Source organism: Pelophylax lessonae (assembly GCF_965119305.1).
Source record: "Pelophylax lessonae genome assembly, chromosome: 2".
NCBI classification, from domain to species: Eukaryota; Metazoa; Chordata; class Amphibia; order Anura; family Ranidae; genus Pelophylax; species Pelophylax lessonae.
The window spans coordinates 629,972,895-629,998,247 of NC_138769.1; the positions used below are offsets into that span (position 1 = coordinate 629,972,895).

Consider the following 25,353-nt stretch of genomic DNA (forward strand, 5'->3'; position numbering starts at 1 on the left):
GTTCTTTGCTATGAAGGCCAGTTATAGGTGGGGGCAGAGGCCATTTTCTTTGCAATAATTATCTACCTCCCAGGGCTATTTGGCAACAAAAAAACCCACATAAAAGTGTCATCAGGAACACACCTTCACATCCACGAAAAAATTCACACGGGAACCTCCCACCCCCCCGTACATTAGGTATGCGCTGTTGAAGTAATATCATCATTACAATTTTTTCCAACTTGCCACCTAACAAGGTTTTTCACAGCAGCTACCCCTCTTTTTTTCATCCCACACCATATATTGGCGCAAGTGTTTTTTCCATTCTCATACACTGACCTGCAGATGGCGTAGCACACATGTCCACAACCTCCACCCTGTGGATTAGCGCCTGGAGAATCCTATTGGCCATTGCATTCTCCTTAGAATATTACATAACACCTACCCAGGAAAATAAAGGAATTTTAATATTGTAATGTTGGCTTACTGAAAAGTATGACCATGTAAAGTATAGTATGTGCGTCATACGTGACTGACGCGTTTCATCCTCATAGACGTTGTCAAAGGCGTGACTAACATCCGTAAGCACGCTCTTAAATAGAACATTAACAATCAATCACACAGCGTCAACCAATCGTATGCTTCCCCGACATAGAACCAACTAGAATGCGGGGAGCTTGCGTTCCACGGCTAGTAAACCAGGCAGTAAGGAGATGAGAGAAGTCACATACAGTGGAAATGGAAATACATAACCGCTGGCACGGACTCCATGAGAAAACCTACACTCCTTGCATATTTCATGGGATAATTAGCAATATAAAAAAAACAGAATTTAATATTCATATGATAAAAAAACATAGATTCCTAGATGACTAAATTGATAATAGATTATTGGTCAAAAATGAATCTCGCATGAGACCGATAAATGATAAAATCAATAATAGTCACTAAGATTAATAAACCCCCACGTACTCCTAAGAGCCCATTCAGACTAGCGTGACACGACTTTGGGGGGCGACCTGTGAAGTTGCGTGCGCCGCTGTGCACCGCGACTTCGGCGTGACTTGCAGAGACTTCATATAATGAAGACTTCACATAATTCACACTTGTGTCGCTCCTATTAGAACGGGTCCTGTGCTAATCAATGGACCGCAACATACCGCGACTTGTCAGGCTGACAAGTCGCGCTAATGTGAATGGGCTCTTAATTACATACATAAACAAACATAAATGAATATACATGTTAGATAATATAATAGAAGTAAATATAAGGACCCCAAAACTCATAACAAGTAGGAGACCAAAAAGATCCCCATAGCATTAATAAGGCACATGAGGATAAATTATTTAAATATATTTTTAGCAAATCAAGTCTTAAAAATAGTAATGAGTTAAAATATAAAACTTGACAAATGCCCCCAATAAGGAAATGGTTAAAATAATAATAGATTGACTCTATATAACCAAAAAATCCAGAGGCAATCTACACATGGTCTGACTTAATAAAAAAATAAAAATTAGAATTAATAATTAAAAAGAATTGACGCAATACTAGAAGCAAAGGACCACAACAGCAGATAAATGACATCATCCATAAACTATTATTAATTAGGCTTGTGACGGTATCAGATTTTCATGCTGCGATTAATTGATTAAGGTTTTGCCACGGTATACGGTATTATCACGGTATTCTATTATTAAATTTAAATTATTAAATTTCCACCTCACTTCAATTTCATTGCTGAATTTAGGGGCTTTGGTTCACTTATGCACATTATTATATAGTCAGTCAGTACAGACTCTGTGAACCAGGCCTAAAATAGGTCATCAAGCAGTGTCTGGCCTAACTGGTGATTACTTGTCCTGGCGCTCGGCTCCGATCCGATGGCCTGGTCATTAAGAGGGCAAATCCTTGTGGTCAAGAAGTGGTTAAACCTGAAGGATGTGTTGTTTATAAATTACTTTACTATCGCTTTAGGCCTGGTTCACATGTATGCGGGTTGGTGGTTCACATGTATGCGGGATGGCGGCCCACATTTGCACAGGCATAGCAGCCCATTGATTTGAACGGGCTGCTATGCCTTCATTTTCCGCAGAAAAAAGGTGCATGCAGCATTTTTTTAAAATTCAGTGGCCTTGAAATCCATCCTGCTTTTGCACCATGCGACTAACCGGCAGTTCCTGCTCTGGCAAGCTTTCTGCATTTTTTGTATACGTGGGCACGGCATTTAAAAACAGTTCGCGTGTGCAGCAACGGCAGGTAAGTCGCATGGTGCAAAAGAAGGATGGATTTCATGGCCACTGCATTTTTTTAAATTCTGCATGCACCTTTTTTCAGCTGAAAACGCAGGCATAGCAGCTCAAGCCCATTCACATCAATGGGCTGCTATGCCTGTGCAAATGTGGGCCCCCAACCCGCATACATGTGAACCAGGCCTAAAGCAATAGTAAAGTCATTAATTGGTTAAACCTGCAGGAGGACCGGTGTTTTTATCTATTAATGACTTTACTATTGCTTTAGGCCTGGTTCACATGTATGCGGGTTGGGGGCCCACATTTGCACAGGCATAGCAGCCCATTGATGTGAATGGGCTTGAGCTGCTATGCCTGCGTTTTCAGCTGAAAAAAGGTGCATGCAGAATTTAAAAAAATGCAGTGGCCATGAAATCCATCCTTCTTTTGCACCATGTGACTTACCTGCCGTTGCTGCACACGCAAACTGTTTTTAAATGCCGTGCCCACGTATACAAAAAATGCAGAAAGCTTGCCAGGAACTGCAGGTTAGTCGCATGGTGCAAAAGCAGGATGGATTTCAAGGCCACTGAATTTTAAAAAAATGCTACATGCACCTTTTTTCTGCGGAAAATGAGGGCATAGCAGCCTGTTCAAATCAATGGGCTGCTATGCCTGTGCAAATGTGGGCCGCCAACCCGCATACATGTGAACCGCCAACCCGCATACATGTGAACCAGGCCTAAAGCAATAGTAAAGTCATTAATAGATAAAAACACCGGTCTTCCTGCAGGTTTAACCACTTCTGGATCGCAAGGATTTGCCCCTTTAAAGACCAGGCCATCGGATCAGAGCGCCAGGACCAGTCATCACCAGGTAGGCCAGACACTGCTTGATGGCTATATAATAATGTAATGTGGGCTGCTATGCGTGTGTGTGTGTGTATATATATAATATATATTAGAGCTGCACGATTCTGGCCAAAATGAGAATCACGATTTTTTAGCTTGGAATAAAGATCACGATTCTCTCACAATTCTCTGTGTAACAAAAAAAAAAAATTGGGATAACTTTACTGTTACGTTTTTTTTTTTTTTTATTCATTAAAGTCTATTAATTGCGTTTGAAAGACTGCTGCGCAAATACAGTGTGACATAAAATATTACAACAATCGCCATTTTTTTTTCTGTAGGGTCTCTGCTAAAAAAATATATAAAATGTTTGGGGGTTCTAAGTACTTTTCTAGCAAAAAAAAAACTGATTTTAACTTGCAAGCAACAAGTGTCAGAAAAAGGTCCAGTCTTTAAGAGGTTAAACTTCCTTTCTCCCTGGCAGAGGGAAGGAAAAGATACAATGTAAACATTTTTGTTTATAGTTACTGGGAGAGCTGAGTGAGTGAATGAGTCATCCAGCTCACTGAAATGTATCAATTCACAAGTCAGACCCAGGAGCAGAGAAACTCGGTATTTTAAAAATGCCACAATAACAATACCGTGGCTATGCAATACCGCGATATATCGAATTACCGAAAACCGGCATATGTCTATTATTAATATAGCAGTTGACGTCCCAATCCACGTTGAGACCATAGGTAGTATAGCATTTGAGGTCATAAATCCAGCATGTTTCAGTCTTTGAGATTTCTCTCCTCACATTGCTACCCCTCCAGTGGGCTATAAATCTATCAATTCCAATAATTGATGTTCCAATGGCTGATTTATTGTGGCACTCCAAATAGTGTCGCAAGATACTGTGTTTAGGAAAGCAACGCCTGATGTTCCCTAGATGCTCATTCACTCTAACCTGCATGGTCCTGATAGTTCTTCCCACGTACTGAAGACCACATGGGCATTCCAAAAGATAAACTATATTTTTAGTGGTACAGGTAATGAAGGAGTCTATGGTGTAGGATTTATTGGTGGTGTTAGACTTGAAGGTACACGTCTTCCTTTTGATGGAGTTAGTTCTACACACCACACATTTCATACACGGGAAGAAACCCTTCACTTCTGGAAAAAAACGAGTGAGCTGTCGGTTGGTTTACAATGTTGGGCGCCACCCTTAGACGCAAAGGGGGGAGCCCCCTGTAAAGGACCGTGGGTTTCTCTCCCACCAACCCAGCCAGAAGCCTGTCATTACTCAGTACCTTCCAGTGCTTAGAAAATGTATTTTTAATATCCCTATGTTGTTGGGAATAAGATGTAACAAAGGCCATCCCAAAGTAGTTATCAGGGGTGACAACCTTAGGTTTATCCAATAACATTATGGATCTATCTTTCTTAGCCACTTCATAAATGACGAGATCCAAATCTTGTGGGGAATACCCCTTTTCCACAAATCCTAAGCTTCAAGGTTTCCACCTGCTGAAAGTAGTCCCCAAGAAAAGAACAATTCCTACGAATCCTAGTGAATTGACTCCTGGGGACCGACCTCAGCCAGGAGGGATGATGACAACAATCAGAACCAATGAAGCTATTCCGATCAGTGGTCTTAAAGAATGTATTAGTGGTCAGATGGTTATCCCTTACAGTGATGTTGAGATCCGAGAAGTGAAAACTATGCTCACTGGCCTCATGTTGGAGTTTAATTCCCAAATTGTTGTTATTAAGAGAATCAAAAAACGAATCTGACTGTGTACTACCGTTCCATATGACCAACACATCAATATATCTTTTTCAGAGGATTAACTCTGGTCTACTGTTGTGAAGGACACATTCCTCCTCCCACTTCGCCATGAAGAGATTTGCCATACTTGGCGCAAATTTAGCGCCCATAGCTACTCCCCTGGTTTGAAGGTAATAAGAACCCACAAACCAGAAGTAGTTGTGGCTCATGGTGAAGGAGAGGAGTTGTAAGATCCACTCTCTCTGCTCGGAAATGAGCAATGGGTCCTGGCTGAGAAACGAATCCACAGCTATCAGGCCATGCTTGTGCGAGATAATAGTGTAGAGGGAGGCCACATCTGCTGTTGCCAGCATGTAGCCCTCCCTCCACACTATGCCCTCCAATAACCTAAGGACCTGGGTGGAGTCCCTAAGAAAAGAGGGGGTGGACAGCACAAGTGGCTGCAGGAAACCATCAATATATTTGCCCACCCTGGGCGTAACTGAATCAATCCCACTGATGATGGGATGTCCAGGGTGGGTTTAATGGATCCTTGTGGATCTTTGGAAGGTAGTATATTACCGGGATTCTAGGAGCTACCACTATCAAGAAAAGTTTCTCCTTTTTATTCAGGATTTTATCCCGAAACCCTTCATTCACCAAAGCGGTGAGTTCGGACTTTAATTAAGAGGTGGGATTGCCCTTCAATGGCGAGTATGTATCACGATCCAAGAGGATCTTCAACATCTCATCCAAATAGACCCCATTGTCAAGAATGACAATCCCACCTCCTTTGTCCGCAGGTCTCACGACAATATCAGTCCTAGCTTCCAAGGTTTTTAGGCCTGTTTTAAATCTCTTGTCAATGTAGTATATCTTAATATTTAGAGATTCCAGGTCTTTAATTACTAGATCCCTGAACACACCCAATGAAGGGGCTAGGGAACCAGGGGGTTAAGAAGGGAGGCATTGGATAAACCCGAATGCCTTATGCCCTCCTTAGATGCTACAACATCTCTTATAGGGTTGGAGGAGGAGGTAACGTTTGATGTTCAATTTTCGGATGTATTTCTGGATGTCCATAAATACTCCAAATTTATCTAGAGGTTTAGTTGGTGCATGTTTCAGGCCCCTATCCAAAACAAACAGCTCATTGTCAGACTAGAGCTGCTAAGATTGAATATGCCTGCCCCTTTTACATCCTTTTCTTTTCTGTGCCTCCTCCCCCCTCTGGTGCCTCTCTTGGATCGATATCTGTCTCGTACCTGGGTCAATCCCCCTGAAAAAAAGGATATCTTTGAGGATATTCAACCCTTCTTGAGGATCATACAATTGACCTTGAGATTCATTCCTATATTGAATAGATTGAGGGTGCTGGGTCATGAACCGATTATCATACCAGCCATCCTCCTCCTCCTGGTATTCATACAAGGGGGGAAATCTGTTCTGAGTAGGAATGTGATATGTTTTTGATGTTTTCTTTTCTTCTTAGATGTTTTAGAAAAAGGTGATCTAAAAGGAGGTTGTTGAAAATAATTGTCATGGTACGCTAACTTATTCCTAGCCTAATAAGGGACAGAAGGAATATTATCCCTATGGTATTGTGGACCATAAGGCCCAGGTCTCCACTGAGAAGCTCCTGGAGAGGGAAATCTCCTTGGAGACTGGTTGGAAGCCTTTTTGGTATGATAGTTGTTTACGGTAGAAGGTCCTTTCGCCACTCCTCCAGAGGCAGCTGGTGAATCCTCTCTGGATATTCTCGTCGGGGGAGGATCTGATCCTCCACCCACCTTATTTTCCTCTTTCACGCTGCCACTTAAACACCAAATTAGCTTTATAATCACCCATGTCTCGAAAATATATTTTTTTGGTCCAAATCCTTCTCCAGAACTTTTTTGAGGTCGTCTGATTTGGATTTAAACTCAGACGTGTCCAAATGTGGAGATAGCTGGGTCTTAAGTGTAGTGAGTTCCTCATCAAGTCTCACCAATTTGAGCCTCTTATGAGAAATGAGGAACCTCAGCCTACTCAGTCCAGCATCATTAAAGAATTTGAACCATAGAGGGAGATCTTTTTCGTCCTCTTGGGGGTTGACTTCCCATCTCAGACTACGGGGGACTAAACCCTCCTCTAAATATTTTTCCAATAACGCTATTTCCCACTTGACATGCGTTTCGGAAACCATAATGTTCCTAAGGCGAATGAACATACCTCCTATATCTGATCCAATAGATCTTCAGAGCCACCAAAGGCATCCTTGAAGTTATTGGTGTGTTTCTCTCTAAAGGAGAATATGTCCATAGGTCTCAAATATAATGAACCCAAAAAGGATAAATAATAACAGATATTGATATGAACCAAAAATGAAGGACCCCAGCTGCAGCTGAAAATGGTAAATACACAGACAAAAAAAAGGGGTGTTTTTTCTTTTTATGCATTATGGATATGGTTTTCCTTTGTGCTGGCTGCCATTATCAGTTATTGAGATATTGAATTGTGGTGAATATTTTCTTATTCATATGCTCAATTTGTTGATCAATTCAATTTACTCACATGTTCATTTGGGACTAGCGCAGCTTTCCAACCCCTAAAGTATAGTATACACTATCTTAATACTTGGTCGGGGCTCCTTTTGCATGAATTACTGCATCAATGCATGGCCAATCATGCACAGTGGTACTATGATCATTAAACCAGGAATTGGCACTTTTGGCAGTTTGGACAGGTGCCAAGTCCTGCTGGAAAATGAAATCAGCATCTCCATAAAGCTGGTCAGCAGAGGGACGCATGAAGTGCTCTAGATAGAATTTCCAGCTAGAGGGCTGCACTGACTTTGGATTTGATAAAACGCAGTGGACCAACGCAGCAGGTGACATGGCTTCCCAAATCATCACTGACTGTGGAAACTTCAGGATGGACCTCATGCAACTTGGATTCCCTGCCTCTCTACTCTTCCTCCAGACTCTGGAACATTGATTTCCAAATGAAATGCAAAATTTTCCACAGTCCGTGATGATTTGTGGGGTTTTGTCGAGGAAGATGACAGACACCAGACCAAATGATGCACACAAGCTAAAGACCGCTATCAAAGCAACCTGGGCTTCCATACCACCTCAGTAGTGCCACAGGTTGATCGCCTCCATGTCACGCTGCATTAATGCAGCAATTCATGCAAAAGGAGCCCCAACCAAGTATTGAGTGCGCACTATGCTGTACATGGACATCATTTCCAGTAAGCCAACAAAAATTATTATTTTATTTTTTTTATTATTTGTCTTCTGTAATAATCTAATTTTCTAAGATACAGAATTTTGGGTTTTCACAAGTTGTAAGCCATAATCATAATTAAAAGGAAGAAATGCTTGAAATATGACTGTGTGTAACGCATCTACAGTAGATATATAAAAAGTCTACACACCCGTGTTAAAATGTCAGGTTTCTGTGATGTGAAAATATGAGAACAATCAATCATTTCAGAACTTTTTTCCGCCTTTTAATGTGACCTATAAACTGTTCAACATATAAACTGTTCAACACAGTAGAATAACAACTGAAATCTTCAAGGTGGAGGGAAGTGAAAAACGAAAATCATATGGTTGCATAAGAGTGCACACTCTTAGGCTGGCCATACATGTTCAACTTTTGTTGTACAATTTTCTGTTAGATCTACCACAAACCACATAATATGAGGTCAAAGCTAAACAACACATTCACTTGTATCTAATTAGGCAGGCCTTTGTACTACATACTTGAAGGTAAATTTTAAGAAAATTGGACAGAAAATTGTAAGAAAATTGCATCATGTATGGCCAGCCTTAAACTAATGCTTTGTTGAGGCACCTTTTGATTTTATTACATCACTCAGTCTTTTTGGGTGTGAGTCTATCAGCATGGCACTGGCAATATTTGCCCACTCTTCTTTGCAAAAACGCTCCAAATCTGTCAGATTGCAAGGGCATCTCCTGCGCACAGCCCTATTCAGATCCCCCCACAGATTTTCAATTAGATTCAGGTCTGGGCTCTGGCTGGGCCATTCCCAAACTTTTTTTTCTTCTTCTGGTGAAGCCATTCCTTTGATTTGAATGTATGCTTGGGGTCGTTGTCATGCTGAAAGATGAAGTTTCTCTTCATATTCAGCTTTCTAGAAGAAGCCTGAAGGTTTTGTGCACATATTGACTGGTATTTTGAACTGTTCATAATTCCCTCTACCTTGAATAAGGTCCCTGTTCTACCTGAAGAGAAACGACCCCAAAGCATGATGCTGCCACCACCATGCTTCACTGTGGGTATGGCGTTCTTTTGGTGATGTGCATATCTTTTGGAATTCTGGCCAAAAATTTCACCCTTGGTTTCAGCAGACCATATACTATTTTCCCACATGCTTTTGGAAGAATTCAGATGTGTTTTTGCAAAAATTACCCGGGCTTGGATGTTTTTCTTTGTAAGAAAAGCCTTCTGTCTGGCCACTCTTCCTCATAGCCCAGACATAAGAATACGGGAGATTGTTGTCACATGTACCACATAGCCAGTGCTTGCCAGATATTCCTGCGGCTCCTTTAATGTTGCTGTAGGCCTCTTAGCAGCCTCCTGACCAGTTTTCTTCTCGTCTTTTCATCAATTTTGGAGGGACGTCCAGTTCTTGGAAAATGTCACTGTTGTGCCATATTTTCTCCACTGGAAGATGACTGTCTTCACTGTGTTCCATGGTATATCTAATGTCTTGGACATTCTTTTGTACCCTTCTCCTGACTGATCCCTTTTAACAAGGAGATCCCTCTGATGCTGTGGAAGCTCTCTTCGGATAATGGCTTTTGCTGTAGGATGCGACTAAGAAAATGTCAGGAAAGACCTACTAGAACAGCTGAACTTTATTTGGGGTTAATCGGAGGCACTTTAAATGATGGCAGGTGTATACCGACTACTTTTTAACATGAGTTTGAATGTGATTGATTAATTATTAACACGGCTACATCCCCAGTTATAAGAAGGTGTGCACACTTATGCAACCACATTATTTTATTTTTATTTCCCCCCCCCCCCCCCCCTGAAATTATTTCTCTGTCTCATTTTTTTACATCACAGAAACCTGACATTTTACAGGGGCGTGTAGACTTTTTATATCCACTGTATATCAAGTATGAGTTTCACTTTTTGAATTGAAATACTAAAAATACCTTTATCAAGATATGCTAATTTTATCAGATGCACCTGTATATAATATGGCTGAAAGTAAATCGTTTGTCCTTGGGCTTCTGCTATACATTTTACTCTGCAAAAACAATGCCTATTGAGAGCCATGGTCTGCACTTTTATTGTGCCTGTTAATAGGGAGTCTCAATCTGCCAATAGTAACCCATATACAGTATCTCACAAAAGAGAGTACACCCCTCACATTTTTGTAAATATTTTATTATATCTTTTCATGTGACAACACCGAAGAAATTACACTTTGCTACAATGTAAAGCTTGTATAACAGTGTAAATTTGCGGTCCCTTAATGTCTAAACTACTGACAACAAAAGTGAGTATACCCCTTTAGATCTAAATACACAGATGAAATAAATACAAGAGAGCTATTTTACCTGCCAAGACATTTGTATTTCTGATGGGTACTGATTGGGGTCACTGACGGGCCCTGCTGGGGCTTTACTGTAATTAGGGCACTGTTGATCAGTGCCCTGAATACTTGTACTTGTCATCCTTCGAGGAGATGCCACTGATCGGCTCTCCTCGCCACACACTCCGACAGTGTGAGGGGAGGAGCGCCGATAAACAGCACTTCCGCATTTACATGTGACCGGCTGGGATTGGACACAGTCGATCACATGGGTAAAGAGCTGTGCCATCGGCTCTTTACCGAGATCGGGGTCGCAACTTGTCCTAGGAACACGGCGTGGCTGCGCCGTCATATGACGTCTTCCCAGAACGAGAACCGCAATGTGGTCATTTGACAGTGTGCAGGCGGGAAGTGGTTGAATAGCTTTGAGTGCTTTGCATTGTCCTTATAGTGGAACTTCACCCAAAAGGAAAAGTTCTACTTTTATGCCTCTTCTTTCCCTCACCTCCTCTTTAACTTTTGGGCACTTTTTTGGGTGGGGCATTGATACCTAGTTTTCATAGGTATCTGCTCCCATTTCTGCTTGGAATTTCACCCTTCTCCTCCTCCCCCCTCCCTTTTTGTCCACAGCCTTCTTGGACACATCACAAGTCCCACAAGGCTGCAGGACCATTCACAAAGTGCAGTGCACCTCGTACATGCCCAGTGGGAAGCTGCAAGGAGTCCCAGCCGGCTTCTCACACTAGAAATGGGGTGCTAAGGACCCAAAGACTGGAAAAAAAAAACATTGGGTGAGGGCAGAGCTGTATCCCTGGACAGGTAAGTGTCTTTTTATTAAAAGTCAGCAGCTACAGTATTTGTAGCTGATGATTTTAATTTTTTTTTTTTTTTTTGGGGGGGGGGGGGGGATTGAAGAACTTCTTTAATAGCAGCCTTTGTTCTACATCACAGGAAGGAAATAATACTTTTAGCTGAGAATCTGTAAAGAACTATATGAAATTATTAAGGTCCATGTACACTTGTACTTTGGATTCCCATTAACCTTGCAGGTCGTAGGATCAATATTCTTCACATTTTGTCGTCTTCATCTCCTGCATGCTGTTTCTTAGCAATGTTCTGTTACATATGATCAGATAATTCTTGTCTTCCAGACAGCAGGGAACACAGTCTTCTGTGATTTGATTGAATACCAGTATGAACTGATAAAGCTTCCGCACTGCAACATCCTTTTTTTTTTTTTTTTTTTAACCTGCAGTATAATTTTATTTATCTAGTTATTTTTTTATCATTGACTTTTTCTCCATTTGAGTCAATTTGTTTTTTTTTTTTGTTTGTTTTTTTGTGTGCAGGAAAGCAGTTGAAGAGCTTCTTAAAGAGGCACAGCGTGGAAAAGATCGTGCTGAGACTATGGGACCAATGGGCTGGTATGTAGAAATATCCTAGTACTTTTATTTTTATGTAATGAAAATAAGGCAGTTTTGGAATGTAAGCTATATTTCACTTAGATAAAAAAGAATATCTGGTTCTGCCTGCCTCTTTTTAAAATGAAGACGCGCTATTAAAGCTGAACCCTGGGGAAAGTAAAAATCCTCTCTTGAGTTGGGGCTGCCCTGTACTGCAAGGGCCAACTGCTAGTTTGTTTAGGGGACCAGGTAAAGCACTTTTACTTACTTGATTCCACGCTTTTTTAGGCTCCTCCTTGCTGTAGGATCACCCACCCGAAGTCTCTTCTCTCCTACTATCTGGTGGTCGGATGTCCTCTGGCATCATTAAGTCTGATGTGGGGCCCATAGCCCTACATTGGATGTGAGAGCGTAAAGGGATAATCCACTGCCAGAGCATTGGGGAGCGCAGCCTACCAGGGAAGGGGAAGATCAGGTAAGTAAAACTGCTTTTTCATCTCCCAAATGTAAACAAGCATTTAAGCTTTGCAGTGCAGGGGCATCCCACTGAAAGGGAGGGTTTTTACTTTTACCGTAGTTGGGCTTTAAAGTGAACCTGTGCTCAGTCTGTGGACAATAAACTGTTAACAATCATAGGGCCCTTTCACACGGGCGCTCCGTATGTCCGCAAATCATCCTATTTTTTTGCGAATGATTTGCGGACATAATGTAAGTCAATGGCATTGCGGATGTCAGCGGAATACCATCCGCTGACATCCGATTTTCTTCCTTTCAGTTCTGTTCCGTTTTTTGGAACGGAACAGAACCCTATTTTTCCTCCGTTCAAAAAACGGAAAGGAAGGAAAATCGGATGTCATCCGCTGACATCCGCAATGCCCATAGACTTACATTATGTCCACATATCATCCGCAAACGGATGGGATGATATGCGGACTTACGGAGCGGATGACACAAGTGTCATCCGCTCCGTGAAAAAAAAAAAAAAAGTCCCGCAGCGGAGAAAAACAGCGGAGCGGCCGTGTGAAAGAGCACATATGCTTAACCAGTTGCAAAAGATCACTCGAGCTTCTGGTACTGTGAAATAATTCATCAGCAGACTCGATGTGCCCAAATTCTGTTCACTTTATTATTTAATCGGTATGATCTACATTGAGTATGACGCGTTTGTGTTGTGCCTGAAATAAGGGTTTTAAAAAGAAACCACAGCATCAATTTTAACAGATTTAACAACCTAACTTCTGGTGAGACGACTTCTTTAATGGCCAGCTCCAGACAAAGTTTTTGAATAGGGTGTGGAAGGGTGGACCCACTTCTTTTGGATGGGGAAGCATCTGACTTCCTGTGTGGTCACTGGGGCTGGAAGTGAGAAGAATCTTTCCAAAAGAGATGCAGATGACAATAAAAAATGTTTCCTTAAAGTGTAAAACAACCCATTCAGTTTTTAAAAAGAAATAAAAGGAAAATCATTTTTGTAAAGATATAAAAATACATTATAAATACCTTTTTTTTTTTTTTCCCTTTTTCAGAAGTGATCACATTCCCTCTGTTCTCAGACTCCTAAGTATGGGGGGAAAAGAAGCAGCAGCACACTAAGATTCCTGGCTGTGTATTGCGGGCATGTCAGGAAAAGTCTGATCATTGGAGGAGAGTAGGCTGAGTTCCCATCATAGCTAGAGAACCAACCATGATGTGTTCTCCTGCTTAGTGCGGTCGGTTTCTAATAGGAAAGCAGAGGGAATGACATAAACACCAGGGATTTCACAAAAAAGAAGCAATACAAAGAGAGCAGGATATGTTTCATACAAGTACATGGTGCAGCATGTACATATCAGGAATATGAAGTGTTTGGGTAACAAACACTTTAAGTAAAATATAGAATGGTTGGAACCATTTTTATAGCTTTTTTTACTGTTTTTATTCAGGCTAGAAGGAGATTTTTTTCATGTTTACTGTGTGGTCATCAATATATGAAGTAGTGATCGACTGATATCGTTTTTTTGTTGCCGATACCGAGATTTTGGCCAATGCATATCGATATCGGCCGATATTGGAAAAAAAATATATATATTTTTTGACAGGTACTTTTGTGGAGGGATCTGGGGGTCTAAAAGACCCCAAACCCCTCCTCTGCACTTAAAAGCATTCAAAACGCCAACTTTGACCACTCATGACATCACTTCCGGGTTTTTACATGGAGCCCAATCGGAGCCGAATACGGCTTTGATCGGGTCTTCGGCGGCTGTGCAGGCTGGTTGCCCGGGTCTCATGGTGGGACGGGCGAGCCGTGGAAGGCGGCGGGAGGGGGGATGTCCCCTCCCGCTCCTTGTAATGACAGCCGAGCGGCTTCTCAGCCGCATTGGTTGTCATTACAAGACAGCCGACCGTAGGCTATGGACGCCGGTACCAGGGTTATGCCTCTAGCTGCAAGCATCACTCTGGTACAAGCACTTTCCGAAATATCGGTAAAACCTCCGGGGCTGATTCATATATATTGGGAAAAGTGCATATTGGTCCTCGCTATATCGGCTTTGCCGATAATCGGTCGATCCCTAATATGAAATAAAGAAAAAATTAATGCTGCGCTATGGTGATACGTGAAGTGTATCCAAAAGTGCCGCTGTGCATAAAATCAAAATGATTTTGATAAATGGTAGTGCGAAAGAAAAACAGCGCAGATTTGGTGTGATAAAACTTTGGTGTGATAAAACTTCTAAAGATGATGCAAAAAAATGTTGTTGATTATTTGGTAAAAAAATGATATATATAAAATTAAGTATAGATATGAATTCTCAAAACATATACATACTCTAATAGTGCAATACAACACCCAGTAATGTGAATAAATAAGTAAAATTCATAAATAAGTAGAAAATCATATAATAAATAGTCCAAAGTGATAGTCCCAAAATGCAATATTCAGCAAGTAGCCAGTGAAAGTTGTTTAATGAAGAAACAACCCAGAAAGGTGCTCAAGTGCTGGAAATCAAATGCATGCTGCAATGGTGCGATGATATGGTGATTCACTCCTCTCCCCTAGGTAATTCCACTTACCGGACAACGTGGACCCTCAGACCATATAGCATAAGGGTCTCACAGGCAGAGTCCGGCATGTAATCCGGGCAATGATACTTTGGACTTGGATAGTGGCCAATGCAGGATCCCCTATGAATTCTCAGCAGATGGTAGCCATATGGAAAGGAAAGAAGGAATCCCAATAGCGTAATATTGCTACAATAAATTTATTAATCTTAAAGTAAAGAACTCACATTTGATGCGATAAAAACAGGCACTGTATGAAATAGGTCGGTAGATCCCTGGGATGACGGTGCGCAGCGGGGCTAGCTTGGCTCCGGCGTGCGTTCCACCGCTACCGGAAGTGACGTTGCGAAGGGCTTGTAGCCGGAAATTGACACAACTTGAACAACTTTCACTGGCTACTTGCTGAATATTGCATTTTGGGACTATCACTTTGGATTATTTATTATATGATTTTCTACTTATTTATGAATTTTACTTATTTATTCACATTACTGGGTGTTGTATTGCACTATTAGAGTATGTATATGTTTTGAGAATTCATATCTATACTTAATTAATTTTATATATATATATATATATATAATTTTTTTACCAAATGATCCCTAATATGAAGTCGAGGGAAATCTCCCCAAATGGTACTTGGGCAGTAATGAGACATTTAAGGCCTTGTTTACACTTTCAATTGAGGGGCGATAAGACTCAACGGTTGGGCCCCATTTTTTACTGCCCTTCAACCGCTCCCCTGCCGTGATGCTTTGCAGCCGTGGTTGTCCAGTGTTTAGGTGTTGTGGCACAGTTGTTCTTTTATTTAGCAGGTTAAAACAGGCAATGAGGAGGTGATACGGTTCTTCCTCATTAATTGCCTGTTGCTGTCTGAATAGTAATCCGAATCACACTTCAAGCAGAAAAGCATGTGTATGAGCCATAATGTTGCTTAAACTGACAATTCATGTTTTGGGACTCTGTCCACAGGCAAAGGTGCTTGTTGACAGTTGGATTGTTCCTTCATGTCCAACCACCATCTGGTGTCTATGCCTGGGTTAGGTAGGAGCTAGTCCTCAAACAAGGCAGTTGGTTAAATGAGAAGTTCACCTTCAGCAACATGTTACATGTTCTGTCCATTTTTATGGTAGAACACTTAACATGTTCCTGATCCTGCAGCCGCTCTCCGATCCCCACACTCCCTGTGACAGCAGGTCGGGGTTTTTCTCCCCACACTGGTTATCCCAATTTGAAAAGAGCGTGGCTCTGCCCACATGGCCACCTGATTCATTCACAGATCCTTATGTATCAATGAGCTAGAAGTATCAACAGTCTTTGCCGCTGTCAGCTTGTAGTCCTCAATTAACTACCAGGTCGCTGTTGAGCTCTCAAGTAGGTAATTCATTCTTCCTGTCATTGTGTAACTGCCTGTCTGTATGATGTATGATGTACGGGGCAGACAGCTACATTGACAGTCTGTAGGAGTCCTGCATGGCACCTGTGATCTACTGATCGCGGGTGCAATGCTTTCCAGGCTCCAAAAAAAAAAATAGTAAATGCATATTTTTTTCCATTATTTATCGGTTAAGTGAAGGGAAGTTGGGCAAATAGCAGGATAAGTAAGGTTACAAAAGGACCAGACATTCAGCATAGGAGCCATGAAAGTGTACAGAGAACACAAATGAGAACCCTAACCAATCTATCTACCTGGTCTTCCACCTGTTCACTGTGATTTTTTTTATCTTTTTCTCTTTTCATCACTTCTACTCTTTTCCTTTCTGTCTTATTGTCTCATACTTTACCCACTTACCTCCTAACTATCCATCCTGACTCCTAGACCAATAACCTCTTCTCTCTACAAACGCTCTAAAGCTACAAGAGATGCCCTATACATCATTTCACTCACTTTCTTTCATTTCAAGAGGCTAACAGTTAAAAACACTTCCTTATTACAAAATCTGATATATCTGTCTTGGTTTCACTGTTTTAGAAGATGAAACGCAAACTTATATGGGGAAACTCCTTACAACCAAGCAAATGTTTCAATATAAAGTGCACCTGGAAAGTATTCACAGAGCTTCACTTTTTCCACAATTTATGTTACCACCTTATTCCAAAATGGATTAAATGTATTATTTTTGTCAAAATTGTACAAACAATCCCCCATAATGACAACATGAAAGGAATTTGTTTGAAATCTTTGCAAATGTATTAAAAAAAAAAATAACATGTACATACGTATTTACAGCCTTTGGCATGACACTAAATTAAGCCCAGGTGCATCCTGTTTCCACTGATCATCCTTGAGATGTTTCTACAACTTAATTGGAGTCCACCTGTAGTAAATTCAGTTGACTGGACATGATTTGGAAAAGCACACATCTGTCTATATAAGGTCCCACAGTTAACAGTGCATGTCGGACAACAAACCAAGCCATGAAGTCCAAGGAATAGTCTGTAGACTTCCGAGACAGGATTGTATCGAGGCACAGATCTGGGGAAGGGTAAAGAAAATTTTCTGCAGCATTGAAGGCCCCAAAATGAGCACAGTGGCCTCCATCATCCATAAATGGAAGAAGTTTGGAACCACCTGGACTCTACCTAGAGCGGGCTGTCCCGCCAAATTGAGCGATCGGGAGAGAAGGGCCTTAGTCAGGGAGGTGACCAAGAACCCGATGGTCACTCTGACAGAGCTCCAGTGCTTCCCTGTGGAAAGGGGAGAACTTTCCAGAAAAACAACCATCTCTGCAGTGCTCCACCAATCAGGCCTGTATGGTATAGTGGCCAAACGGGAGCCACTCCTCAATAAAAGGCACATGACAGCCCACCTGGAGTTTGCCAAAAGGCATCTGAAGGACTCTCAGACCATGAGAAACAAAATTCTCTGGTCTGATGAAACAAAGATTGAACTCTTTGGCCTGAATGGCAAGCGCCATGTCTGGATGAAACCAGGCACCACCCATCACCTGGCCAATACTACCTGGGCCACTCTGGCACTATGGTTTTTTCAGGGCCGATATTTTGTACATTTAAAGTTTTGAAAAATAAAGACAATTTTTTGACACAAATCTGGTACTGAAAATTTTTGATTAATGGCTGGTTTGCTGGCACCCTGTGGTGGGTGGCTGGCTGTCTGGCACCCTGTGGTGGGTGGGTGGGTGGCTGGCTGTCTGGCACCCTGTGGTGGGTGGGTGGCTGGCTGTCTGGCACCCTGTGGTGGGTGACTGGCTGTCTGGCACCCTGTGGTGGGTGACTGGCTGTCTGGCACCCTGTGGTGGGTGACTTGCTGTCTGGCACCCTGTGCTGGGTGGCTGGCTTGCTGGCACCCTGTGCTGGGTGGCTGGCTGTCTGGCACCCTGTGCTGGTGGGTGGGTGGCTGGCTGTCTGGCACCCTGTGCTGGTGGGTGGCTGGCTTGCACCCTGTGTGGGTGGGTGGCTGGCACAGGGGCTGTGGGTCTTTGGCTGGTACCGTGCCTGTGGGTGGCTGGCTGTCTTTCACCCTGTGTTGGGTGGCTGGCTGTCTGGCACTCTGTGGTGGGTGGGTGGCTGGCAAAGGGCCTGTGGGTGGCTAGTTGGCTGGTACTACAGTGCCTGTGGCTGGCTGGCTGGTACAGTGCCTGTGGCTGGCTGGCTGGTACAGTGCCTGTGGGTGGCTGGCTGGTACAGGGCCTGTGGGTGGCTGGCTGGCTCGCTGGTACAGTGACTGTGGCTGACTGGTACAGGGCCTGTGGGTGTGGGTGGCTGGCTCCGGGCTGCTGTGGGTGGGTGTATGGCTGTTCTACACTCCTGTGAGACTAGTCCCGACTCCAGTGAGGCTGTCCAAGGTGAGGGAGGCGGCATAAGTGAGGGAATGACGTCACAAAAATATCGGTAATATCGACCAGTTCCGGGGCCGATACAGATCTATCCGGAAAAGTTGATATCGGCCCTCCGATAATCGGCTTTGCCGATAATCGGTCGATTCCAAATATATTCATACACTGAACAAAATTATAAACGCAACACTTTTGTTTTTGCCCCCCGTTTTTCACCAGGTGTGGCATGTCAAGATGCTGATTAGAAAGCATGATTATTTCACAGGTGTGCCTTAGGTTGGTCAAAATAAAGGCCACTCTAAAATGTGCAGTTTTACTGTATTGGGGGGGCCCAGGAGGGTCTGAAAACCAGTATCTGGTGTGACCACCATTTGCCTCACGCAGTGAAACACATCTCCTTCACATAGAGTTGATCAGGTTGTTGATTATGGCCTGTGGAATGTTGGTCCACTCCTCTTCAATGGCTGTGCGAAGTTGCTGGATATTGGCAGGACCTGGAACACGCTGTCCTATACGCCAATCCAGACCATCCCAAACATGCTCAATGGGTGACATGTCCAGTGAGTATGCTGGCCATGCAAGAACTGGGATGTTTTTAGCTTCCAGGAATTGTGTACAGATCTTTGCAACATGTGGCCGTGCATTATCATGCTGCAATATGAGGCGATGGTCGTGGATGAATGGCACAACAATGGGCCTCAGGCTCTCGTCAAGGTATCTTTGTGCATTCAAAATGCCATCAATAAAATGCACCTTTGTTCATTGTCCATAACATACGCCTCCTCATACCATAACCCCACCACCACCATGGGCTACTCGATCCACGACGTTGACATCAGCAAACTGCTCACCCACACGACACCATACACGCTGTCTGCCATCTGCCCTGGACAGTGAAAACCGGGATTCATCCGTGAATAGAACACCTCAAGTGCCAGACTTTATCGAATGTGAGCATTTGCCCACTCAAGTCAGTTACGATGACGAACTGCAGTCAGGTTTAGACCCAGATGAGGATGACGAGCATACAGATGAGCTTCTGAAAGTTTGTGCAGAAATTCTTTGGTTATGCAGAGTTGTATAAAGTACTTGAAACCCATACTTGAGTAAAAGTACAAGTGCTCGAACAAAAAGTGACTTGAGTAGAAGTGGAAGTGCTCAATCAAAAAGTGACTTGAGTAGAAGTACTAAAGTATTCAACATTTTTTGTACTTAAGTATTGCAAGTAGTTTTTTAAAAAATTTTGCTACTCAAGTACTGAAAGTAAAAGTACCAGTAGTTTTGAAAAAAAAAAAATTGCTACTCAAGTACTGAAAGTAAAAGTACAAGTACTGTGTTATGTAGTTATTAAAGAAAGAAGTCAAAAGTTTGAATATCATATTGTTTTTTATGATTTCAAATGCAGCTTTTATTTATACATACAGTAGCATTTATTTTCGTATGCGCTGATAATACACATGTTTTGAGCTTCATGAAACCTGCCATCTACTGTTCTGGCAGTGGTAATTTTTATAATAGTTACGAGTAACTATGCAGCACAAAAAAATATATCGGAGTAGAAGTATTGAAATCATTAAAAAAATGTAGTGAAGTAAAAGTGGAAGTAGGAGAAAAAAATTCTAATCTAGGAGAGCACAGATACCACCTTTCGGTACTTAAGTACAGTAGTGAAGTAGTTCTACTTAGTTACTATACATCTCTGTGGTTATGCAAACCGATTGTTGCAGCAGCTGTTCGGGTGGCTGGTCTCAGATGATCTTGGAGGTGAAGATGCTGGATGTGGAGGTCCTGGGCTGGTGTGGTTGCACATGGTCCGTGGTTGTGGATGTAATGCCAAATTCTCTGAAACACCTTTGGAGACGGCTTATGGTAGAGAAATGAACATTCAATTCACGGACAACAGCTCTGGTGGATGATCCTGCAGTCTGCATGCCAATTGCACGCTCCCTCAAAACGTGCGACATCTGTGACATTGTGCTGTGTGATAAAACTGCACATTTTAGAGTGGCTTTTTATTGTGGCCAGACTAAGGCACATCTGTGCAATAATCATGCTGTCTAATTAGCATCCTGATATGCCACACCTGTGAGGTGGATGGATTATCTTGGCAAAGAAGTGCTCACTAACACAGATTTATACAGATTTGTGAACAATATTTGAGAGAAATAGGCCTTTTGTGTACATAGAAAAGTCTTAGACCTTAGAGTTCAGCTCATGAGAAATGGGGGCAAAAACCAAAAGTGTTGCGTTTTTTTATAATTTTGTTCAGTGTGTATATGTATATATAATATTTTTTTTAATCGAGACCTTACAATCACCTAAAGGACTCAACACCTCCTCCTTCCCTCCCATCCGGTCACCAACCTGCAGCACATTTTATGAAGTCATTGATCTGATCTACCTTTCAATAAGCATGTTCCAGGTTTGACAGCACTGGGCAAAGGGATAGAGTCCTGTCTCTCTCCCTTACCCTCTCCCTCTGTCTAGGTCTTTGTATTATTTTAAAGCTGAAAACTGCCAAATACAAGTATGACACTGCTGAAAAATGTGTGGAGCTGTTTCTTTTGTGATTGCTGCACAACCAGGGAGGTGGCAGTACATTATCTACTGAAGTTATGGAAAACAGTGGCGTCCTATTCTTGCCCCCAGCCACCTGATTGGACAGCTGGAGCAGTAGTAGACCCTACTTGGCTAATCCTGCTGGCTATCCCTGTGTGTGCTGCTGTAATGGGGGTTACAGGAAGCTAAATAAGGAAGTTGGGTACTATGTGGTTTTTATTGTAAATGCTTTATTACTTTTATTGAATAAATAACTGGATTGAAGGAAACTTACATCTGAATGAAATCCTGCTAATGCTGATCTCTCCTTCTGAAAATGCTAATTGCTGGTCTATCCTTCCAGTGGGTATTATAGTATACTGACCTACAAGAAGTATGCAGATGAGGACTTTTGACTTTACTTGGACATCCTTTGCTGCATGCTTGTTCCAGACCACTGCCACACTAGGATTTTCAGGAGCGGTTAGCAATGGCATATTGCTGTCAGTACAGGGTAAAATGAGGCCCTATCAGCTGAAAATGGTTCGGTCCACCTAAAATCGTTTCTGTCTTTGATAGATGTTGAAGCCACTGACAACCTTCTGGATGTGGTGGGGAAAATGTATACATTTCAAAATTTCTTTGCATAGTCTAAGAGTCGGTTCACACTATGGCGACACGACTCTGTACTACTTCGGGGCCGACTTGTGAAGTCCCATGCACTGCGACTTCGGCGCGACTTGCACGGACTTCATATAATGAATGTCTATGCAAGTCGCTCCGAGGTCGCCCGGAAGTAGTACAGGACCCTTTTTCTAAGTCGGAGCAAATTGTGTCGCTCCTATCAGAACGGGTCCTGTAGCAGTCAATGGACCGCGAGGGACCGCGACTTGTCAGGCTGACAAGTTGCCTGATAAGTCGCGGCAGTGTGAATCGAGTCTGAGATGTTTTGTCCATAAATCCATAAATATTTTAAGGCTCGGTTTCCACTACCGCGGCTACGAAGTCGTGCTACTTCTAGCGCGACTTCGTAGCTAAAGTTGTTTGCGGCTTTCAGTGAGACTTGTCCCTCATTATAGAGGGAAGTCGCACTGAAGCCGGCTCAAAAGTAGTGCACAAACTACTTTTGAAGTCGCCGCAACTCAAGTTGCGGCAGTGGAAACGGGCCGAATTGAAATCAATGGCTTTTGACTTGCTGTGCGACTTGACATGTGTCAAGTCGCACAGCAAGTCGCACTAGTGGAAACCGAGCCTTAAACAAGACTTCAATATTCGAGAGAGTATAATATTTGAGAATAGTAGCAATTCTCAGTTTTGAAAAGTGGCTTTTTTTTTTTTTCTTAGTAGTATTCTCAAAATATACACTAGGTGGCACACAAGGCAAGCTCATTGCTGTTTCATCTTGAAGGTTTACATCTTGTATACGTTTTCCACAGGATGAAGTGTCCTATAGCCAGCACCAACAAACGTTTTCTGATCAACACCATTAAGAACAGCCTGCCGCCAGACAAGGAGAAGCACAGCAGGAGAGCACACAACGAGAAGGATAGCAGGGATCGCAGCCAGGAAAGGAGGTATTCAAGAAAGCGCAGCGCACATCCCTATAAGAGGAGCGAGGAGTCCAGAAAGGAAAAAAGCAGATCTCCATCTTCAAGCAAGAGCACAAAGCCTTCACACCCCAAGGATGAACATCAGAGGAGATAGCCATAAAGACTTTCAAGCAATAAGGCTGTAACTGTTACTTTAGTGATTTGCAATAAACAGGGTGTTCATATCTGGTTCTCAAGCCTGACAATGACTGTTAAAAGGAGCAATATTTTAATACAATACTAAAACAATAGGAACAATATTTTCCTATGGGAATGTAAAGTGAATCTCCACCCAAAAACAACTTCACATGGATTTGGGAGAGTATAAATTATTATTTTTTCTTTTTGTGTTATGTTAGCCTTCTCTCTCTCCTTTGCAAGATATAATGATTTTAAAGTGTCTAGGCTTTGAACCTGTAAAACATTTTGAAAAAAGGTTTTGAAACGGCTTCTATGAAAAATTGCCTAATAACGCATCTTATTATATAATGCAATTGTAATAAAAGAGAGTTTTCTTGAGCAGTTAAACTGGGAAAAATATACATTTTTCTTCAGTGTAGTGTTTTCTTTTATATTGTTTTACCTTATTTACAAAAAGAAAAAAAAAAAAAATATATATATATAGTGCCTTGCGAAAGTATTCAGCCCCCTTGAACTTTTCGACCTTTTGCCACATTTCAGGCTTCAAACATAAAGATATAAAACTGTAATTTTTTTTGAAGAATCAACAAGTGGGACACAATCATGAAGTGGAATGAAATTTATTGGATATTTCAAACTTTTTTAACAAATAAAAAACTGAAAAATTGGGCGTGCAAAATTATTCAGCCCCCCTAAGTTAATACTTTGTAGCGCCACCTTTTGCTGCGATTACAGCTGTAAGTCGCTTGGGGTATGTCTCTATCAGTTTTGCACATCGAGAGACTGAAATTTTTGCCCATTCCCATTGCCCATTGCAAAACAGCTCGAGCTCAGGGAGGTTGGATGGAGAGCGTTTGTGAACAGCAGTTTTCAGTTCTTTCCACAGATTCTCGATTGGATTCAGGTCTGGACTTTGACTTGGCCATTCTAACACCTGGATATGTTTATTTGTGAACCATTCCATTGTAGATTTTGCTTTATGTTTTGGATCATTGTCTTGTTGGAAGACAAATCTCCGTCCCAGTCTCAGGTCTTTTGCAGACTCCATCAGGTTTTCTTCCAGAATGGTCCTGTATTTGGCTCCATCCATCTTCCCATCAATTTTAACCATCTTCCCTGTCCCTGCTGAAGAAAAGCAGGCCCAAACCATGATGCTGCCACCACCATGTTTGACAGTGGGGATGGTGTGTTCAGGGTGATGAGCTGTGTTGCTTTTACACCAAACATAACATTTTGCATTGTTGCCAAAAAGTTCGATTTTGGTTTCATCTGACCAGAGCACCTTCTTCCACATGTTTGGTGTCTCCCAGGTGGCATGTGGCAAACTTTAAATGACACTTTTTATGGATATCTTTAAGAAATGGCCTTCTTCTTGCCACACTTCCATAAAGGCCAGATTTGTGCAGTATACGACTGATTGTTGTCCTATGGACAGAGTCTCCCACCTCAGCTGTAGATCTCTGCAGTTCATCCAGAGTGATCATGGGCCTCTTGGCTGCATCTCTGATCAGTCTTCTCCTTGTATGAGCTGAAAGTTTAGAGGGACGGCCAGGTCTTCGTAGATTTGCAGTGGTCTGATACTCCTTCCATTTCAATATTATCGCTTGCACAGTGCTCCTTGGGATGTTTAAAGCTTGGGAAATCTTTTTGTATCCAAATCCGGCTTTAAACTTCTCCACAACAGTATCTCGGACCTGCCTGGTGTGTTCCTTGTTCTTCATGATGCTCTCTGCGCTTTAAACGGACCTCTGAGACTATCACAGTGCAGGTGCATTTATACGGAGACTTGATTACACACAGGTGGATTCTATTTATCATCATTAGTCATTTAGGTCAACATTGGATAATTCAGAGATCCTCACTGAACTTCTGGAGAGAGTTTGCTGCACTGAAAGTAAAGGGGCTGAATAATTTTGCACTCCCAATTTTTCAGTTTTTTATTTGTTAACAAAGTTTGAAATATCCAATAAATTTTGTTCCACTTCATGATTGTGTCCCACTTGTTGATTCTTCACAAAAAAATTAGTATTACATCTTTGTTTGAAAAGCCTGAAATGTGGCAAAAGGTCAAAGTTCAAGGGGGCTGAATACTTTCGCAAGGCACTGTATGTATATATGTGTGTGTGTATATATATTTCTCTTTAGTTCATTGACGGACACAGCTCTTCATCTTCATGACCGTGACCGTAAGGTTATGCTGCCCCCTACAGAAGTAGGACACTAGGCAGAGAAAAGCTAGTCCCTGGGGGTATACTCCCATTTCCTGCTATAGGCATTCAGTTTTTTTCTGCCTAGTCAGGAGTAATGACCTAGTTCCTTGCTGGGATCTCTGGTCCTAGCTATTTTTTCTTTTTGATTGAATTTTTTACTTCCTTTATTATTTCAGGTGAGATCCAGTTTAGCTCCATATTACCTGGTTGGCTATGTTTAGCCTTTGGGAAGTTGTTTTTTTCTGCTGTTTCCACCCCTACGGT

The 25,353-nt window shown here is 42.1% G+C and overlaps 1 protein-coding gene across 1 annotated transcript in view; it reads left to right on the forward strand.

Moving 5' to 3' along the window:
• Positions 1–22,935, forward strand: part of POLR1D (RNA polymerase I and III subunit D) — a 30,005-nt gene extending 7,070 nt beyond the window's left edge. The window contains exons 2-3 of the mRNA XM_082247214.1: positions 11,722–11,796; positions 22,586–22,935. Of these exons, the coding sequence (XP_082103340.1) occupies positions 11,722–11,796; positions 22,586–22,853 (343 nt within the window). The 3' untranslated portion in view covers positions 22,854–22,935. The remainder of the gene's footprint in view (positions 1–11,721; positions 11,797–22,585) is intronic.
• The last annotated feature ends 2,418 nt before the right edge of the window (positions 22,936–25,353 follow it).